Source organism: Borostomias antarcticus (assembly GCF_949987555.1).
Source record: "Borostomias antarcticus genome assembly, chromosome: 22".
Lineage (NCBI taxonomy): Eukaryota > Metazoa > Chordata > Actinopteri > Stomiiformes > Stomiidae > Borostomias > Borostomias antarcticus.
This window is the reverse complement of record NC_140255.1, coordinates 10,226,770-10,233,566: the sequence shown is the minus strand read 5'-3', so window position 1 is coordinate 10,233,566 and position 6,797 is coordinate 10,226,770. Positions and strand designations below refer to the sequence as shown.

General features: G+C 47.1%; 1 protein-coding gene across 1 annotated transcript in view; it reads right to left on the bottom strand.

Annotated features, from left to right (window-relative positions):
- Positions 1-297: 297 nt before the first annotated feature.
- The window catches only part of snx29 (sorting nexin 29), an 81,880-nt gene continuing 75,380 nt past the window's right edge, over positions 298-6,797 (bottom strand). Inside the window, exons 18-19 of the mRNA XM_084456049.1 lie at positions 4,176-4,315; positions 298-2,116 (exon numbers count right to left, since the gene is read on the bottom strand). Of these exons, the coding sequence (XP_084312175.1) occupies positions 1,987-2,116; positions 4,176-4,315 (270 nt within the window). The 3' untranslated portion in view covers positions 298-1,986. The remainder of the gene's footprint in view (positions 2,117-4,175; positions 4,316-6,797) is intronic.

The following is a 6,797-nucleotide window of genomic DNA, read 5'->3' as shown; positions in this document are numbered from 1 at the left end:
GCAGAGTCTGTTACTGTACTGATGTGAACTACCGTACGTAGGTTTTTAAATACAATATGCAACAGCATCACCGTTTGTCAGAATAAAGGAAGAGTAATACATTTTGGATCATTGTGCTTAAAATGACATTGGAAATCATCTGATACATTAAGAGCTCTCCCATTCGTTGTCCATCATTCCCTGTGTGGAACTCATTCTGATATCTGATTGGACAATGGACAAGAAGCTGAATGGGGGTGGAACCCAAAGCTTCCAATAGAATCTCTCTATACTGTATCACACAAGGAAAATTGGTGATACTTTATTTGAAGGTCTACTTGTGGGCAGCATACAAACCATTATCAAAATTATTATTAATGTTAATCAAGTCATATTAAGAGTTGGCAGACTTGCAGATCACTCTTATTAAAAAATATGTTTTTCATCAAACACATGTAAAAATCATCTCAATCCTCCCTTCAGATGAAAAATAATAAACAGATAATGAATAGTAAGCAGACCTTCAAATAAAGTTTTACAGAAACATACCAAACATATTTTGAATGCATCTCCTATTTGAACATTGTCTCACATTGAGTCCTCACGGCCATGCATATGTATGAGGGTCTGTCTACTAAGTTTAAGCAGTATCGGAAACACTGATATGAATCGCTTTTAGTATGCCCTTTAACAACAACCAGCTTTTCTAATGCTCTTTTAGTATGCCCTTTAACCAAAACAACCATATGTTCTTCTTCGAGTGTTCACCATCATTAAGACATTCATCAAATGTACTGTTGTACTATAAACTCTAAAGAGCTGTTAGACACAGATTAAGCCTAATCTAGGACATGGCATACACAGATTCTCCATTCAAATGGCTTAGTAGTTCTAGACTGTTTGTCTGTTTGGGTATCTAACTGTCCCCAATTGCCCACTATAACAATAAGTCACGTTTCCCAGTCATAGCCACAGCCGGATCTCTTCAGTCCATCTCTGTGATAATTATCTATGTCTTTGTCTTTTGTAATTATGGAGTAGTGGAATACATTATCTGAGCAAATAACCATATGTGTAACAGAAGTATAAAAGCTGAACAAGCAATCAATACCAGACGAGAGAATGGTGTCAGAATCTACAATGGCAACACAATGACATTCACGCCGCAAAAAAAACACCCCAACACTGTTGGTTAGGGCTTCTTGTGAAGAACACTTGAGATCTACAGAACACCCCCTCTCTTTCTCACTCCTCATTATGAATCACAAGGAACCAGCTACCAAACACTGTAGGCACTATGACCATGGTACAGTTTCTCTATAAAACTAAGTAGAATAAGGAGGAGCTTCCTATCTCCAGTCATATGTGTGGCCCATCTTCCTCCTCCTCCTCCTCCTCCGTCTCTTCCTCTTGTGAGAGAGGTTGAGTGTCTGGTGAGCAATGGGAGCGAGCGATGGGAGTTTCATTAGGACCCCGTAGGGGAGCTGGCAGTCCAGAGGAGTAGAACCGGAGTGATATGAGAGACACACAGAGAGTTATTTTCTATCTCTATGAGTGGAAACCTCCTGCTCTTCTCCGTGGCCTTCACAGACTGTCTCTAGGAATCCCTCTCTCAAGGGAAGGTAGGAGATACAGGTAGAAGTTCCTGTTTCAGGCAGCATAGCGCAGTAGAACTTGTTAAGACACCTCTGCTCTTTGTCTCGACTGTTGTTGTCCTCCCATGGGAAGGTAGTGGTGAAGTCATCATTCATATGAAGGAAGGGTCATTCTGTAGGCAGTGTAGGGTGGTACAACCCCCTGTAAGACTCCCCCCCCTCTCTATCTCTATGGAAAGGAGAGTCCAAGTGTCCTGTTCAGTTTCAGCCAATGAGGACCCCCTCCATTGTGTCACCGTTGAATCCAGGAGGAGGATAGAACCCCCCTCCCCCACATCCCATCTCAATATTAGCCTATCAGATGGGAGGGCGGGGGCAGAGGTGAGGGGTCTGAGCGTAGAGATGTGAGAGGTTAGAGGTCGCCGCTCTGGGGCTCTGGGTTGCGAGTCTCCTGATTCCGACTGCGGCCCAGTCTGGGGAAACGTGACGAGGCTCTGGACCTCGCCGTCTTGGCCCCTCCCTCGCTGGCCGGGGGTGTGTCACTGCGGGAGAGGACAGAGGGGCAAAGGTCAGGTAAGGAAACGCCGTGGCGGTTCAACCCTACCGCAGCCGTAAACCAACCAAAGCGAATCTGACGTTTTCCAAAACAATGCGGGACATTACGGTACCAACGACCAATCCACCATACTGTACATCCACGCTTCTCCCCAGATTAGCGCTCTCTCAGGACAGAAGCTGAACGCTTGCCTGTTTTGACTGAGTGGAACGCAGTAGCAGTCTGGCTGCCCATCTAGAGCCCCATTTACAACATGGCGGCATTAGCTGGGCTGCCAGGCTGCTGCTACCTTGGTATCCTCACCTTACACAACAGCAGGCAAACAGGGACGAACCCTCTAAATAGAACATCAAGCGCATTACAGGGGGTGAATGGAGCTACAGCATGCTCTCAATCACCCCTGGTCAGATGGACAGAGGGAGGAGAGCGAGAGGATGGATGGATGGATGGATGGATGGATGGATGGATGGATGGATGGATGGATGGATGGATGGATGGATGGATGGATGGATGGATGGATGGATGGATGGATGGATGGATGGATAGTTGGATGGATAGTTGGATGGATAGTTGGATGAATGGATGGATGGATGGATGGATGGATGGATGGATGGATGCTAGCTATCACCATAAGATGCTGCCTAGTAGGCTGTTCTTTAACACAGAGGACCCCATTTTTGTGCCGGGCTAAGTGTTATTGCTGAGGACTACATTTTGTCCGGCGCAAACTCAATATTCCTACTGACTTTTTAGAATTTGAAATATTTGTCTGAAAGCACTCTTTATCACAATAAATTAGCTCTCTGTGAACTACACAGAACTACAATTGTGTATACATACGGTACACGCATACGCACACACACACAAACACAGGGAGAGACATTTAGACTCCCACAATGCTGAGTCGCTACATAACTCAACACAACACACCAATAACAACATCAACCGCAACAGCAAAAGGAAACTGAGAGACGGGGCGTCGACCTCTCTTCTGAAAGATGAAATACCACAAACTACACTAGACAGAGGAGGGCTCTGCCTCTCCCTCCCTCTCTCTACATCTCTCTCTCTCTCTCTCTCTCTCTCTCTCTCTCTCTCTCTCTCTCTCTCTCTCCCTCCCTCTGATGATTATACTTATGATGATTCTCATCAGTCTGCCCGCCCTCCCTCCATCCTTCCCTCCCTCCTCGTCATCCCCAGATCCTCTTCATGACAGTTTGCATTTTTCAAGGCTTCTTAGCCTTGACCTCTTCTCCAGAGTCTTTGAGAATAATCTTTGGTCTTCGGTCCGTGCCTGGATTCCCCCAGAGGCCGTGTATTTCTATAGAGATATCATAACATCCCCAGACGGACGGGGGTCTGTGTTCGCTCTGCCTTGCTGTCGACGTCTCGCGCTGATGCTTATCGGCGCCCACGCGCAGCCACGGAAATGATGTTCCCGTTCAGGACCACGTGATAGGTCACGCTCGCTGAGTGGTTGCAGGAAGTGAAAATTGGCGAGAATTTGACAGGAAATGACTAGATCCTAAACTTTGTCTTGTCTCAGTACAGAGGCCTGGTAGGTGGCTAGGAAAACAGCATGTGCTGCTAACACAGTTTCAAACACACACAGACTCACAGTATTAAGCGGTGTTCTATTTTCAGTGTGACATGTCGCATGCAATTTCACTGAGAAATGGACAAATGAGTGGACAGACAGATGGGTGGATAGATTCATCGTCATGAAGTGATGAGGGTGTGTGTGTGTGTGTGTGTGTTTGTGTCTGTGTATGTGTGTGACCTAGCTTGGAAGCCTGACTTCCTCGCAAGAAAACAAAGCGTTTTTGCAATACAGTCTGGACTTCCAGCCGCCCAGAGCGATTTGAGTTTTCCCAGAAAATGGGGCACCAATCAGGAGACTGCATCTTAACTGCTGTTCTGACCCCAGTCCCTGATTGGTTCCCACGGAGTTGTGTCCGCTAGTAGAACGAAGCAACAAGCAGTGATGTCAAGGAAAACGTTTTCTGCAAGGAAGTCTGGCCTCCGGGCTGTGTGTGACCACTCACAGGCAGAAAGGCAGCAGCTGGAGCAGGGTCTCCTTGGTGGGCCGAGCAGAGAACTGGGGTAGCGTCTGGATGAGCTTGTTCATCACTATCCTGAGATAGGACTGGAGCTGCTTCCTCCTCTCCTCCACAAACTTAGCATCCTGGAAAGAGAGGAGGAGGGGAGGGGAGGGGAGGGGAGGGGAGAGGGGAATTGAGGGAGAGGTTAACACCAGAAACATGTGAACTGCATTAAAATAGAAATGCCTCTTCCACACACTTGGCCTCCAGGGGAGACTTAGAGTAACAACAACAAGTGTGAAGAGAAGGAGGGACGAGCTGAGAAGTGCATAGTGTGTAGGGTGGATGTGCGTAGTGTGTAGGGTGGAAGTGCATAGTGTGTAGGGTGGAAGTGCGTAGTGTGTAGGGTGGAAGTGCATAGTGTGTAGGGTGGAAGTGCATAGTGTGTAGGGTGGAAGTGCATAGTGTGTAGGGTGGAAGCGGATCAGTACACGGTGTGACGGGGCCGGGCCTGAGGACATGTCATGTGTCAGCTCGGCTCTGGTTGCCAGGGGGGGTTTCATGGTTGTCAGCAGGGAGAGGGGCAGGGGCGTGTTACCGTGGTGATGACAAGTAGAGACGGCGTGACACATTGATCAGACCGCGGCAGAGAGAGAGAGAGGGAGAGAGAGAGAGAGAGGGGGGGGGGGGGGGGGGGGAGAAGGAGAGGAGACGATAGGCTGCTGGGGAGCATGGCTCTCTGTCGATCTCTGTCTTTCTCTACCCCTTTCTGTCTGGTCTCTCTCTCTCTCTCACACGCACGCACGCACGCACACACACGGATGCACGCACGCACACACACACACACACACACTCCCTACCTGTCCCGTGCATTAGACTGTTAGGCTAGCGTCACATGACATGCCGCAGGGGGGGGCTCGGAGACCCGCTGGCATGCGGATGATCCCCGCGCACACGCTCAGACACTCTGACGCTCGGGATGCGGGGAATAAGCCGCGCTGATCAAAGAGGACACACGGGACGTCATCGCAGCAGCGTGAGTGTGCGTGTGTGTGTGTGAGTGTGTGTGTTGAATGGACCTCTTGTAGCAAGACGAGCCCAACAACAGGATCATAGGCCGGCTATGACCAGATTTGTGCGCGAGACAGTCGCAGATGTAGCACGCCCACAAACCCGTCTGGACCCTCAGGGGTGTTTTTAAGGTTCTGACCATCCTCCAAACACGGTGTCCGAGCTGAATCTCATATTATGAATGGAATGGTATTCTAGAATGTGCTGGATTTAGCAAATGCAAATGTATTGGTACCAGTAGGCACAGAAACATTTTCACACACGAGAATTAACACAAAAGCACCGACTCTAATTCATTTGTAGAAGCTCTACATATTTTAATTCCTACCTTGAGGATATAAAATAATGAAGATAGAACTGGTTTAAAAAACAACAACAGGTCAACAATTTTGACATAGTCAGCCAAACCCACACGCGCCAACAGCAAGCGGAGACGTGTACAAGCTGTTCTAACGTTTAGGTACACAGGCCCTGGGCTAGCCATGCATACAAGATCACAAGGCTTTGAGGAACGCTCGTACAGTACAAGACCTCCCAACATTGTCTCTCTGTTATAATTATTGCATGTTGTGTGTCAGAGTAAACAAGGCTCATTCATTATACAGATGGTAGGTCCTAATTAAAAAACGCAGCGTGTGAATGGGCTTTCCTCAGTCCGTTTGTGGTTTAGAAGAGAAGAAGGCCACGAGTTTACAGTTGTATAAGCACAGCCTGCAGGTCATATTACCTACAACTGGCGGCAGATGTTACTATAATCAGACTAATGGGATGTTACTATAATCAGGTATCAAGGCTTTTGAGTTCATAATTATAGCTGCTGAGTAGTCGGTTCAGGCATTTTCAGGTTGAAGAAGAAGGAAGACAAATGTGAAGTAAAACTACTGGGCTATGGAAGCCCCGACATGTGGATAAAGGATGGTTAAGCTAAAGGAACCTATGGGAAGTGTGCAGAAAGGACATTTTGAGCAGCAAAAAATACAAATACTACTAAATTGTGCCCATTGACGCTTTAGTTGAGAAAGTACAGTAGACCTCACGTCATTCATGCTCACTGGCGAGTCATTAAAAAAGGGTGTCTGTACCTTTAAGTGAGTCTGCCAGGTCCTATTTTCTGACACACTGAAGTACCACTATGATTCTTCATGAGGAAAGATGGCTGGCTTCAAATAGCTCTAACTCAAAAAGTACAGCTGTCACAGCTTTTTTGAAATTGACACCGTAGGAATCCTGGATGAACATTTGAGTAAATAGTGAGATAGGAATGAGCTGTGACACTCATGCTTGATTGACTCGGCATGAATTTACTGACTGGATTTGGATTGAATGCAGGTGAGACTGATTACGAGAGATGCCAAGCAGAAAAAAGACTGGTGAAGAGATGCACACGATGAAGAAAGAGTAACATAGTAACGGCTAGAAATTATGAACAGGCTGGCCGGATCTAGCTTCAAGCTGCACTGATAATTTTCCAACTACTAGAGGGTATAAATACATTTGTAAAATACAGGATTCTTGGGAAATCTTTGTGGGAGGATCTTGCACGGACTTGGACGA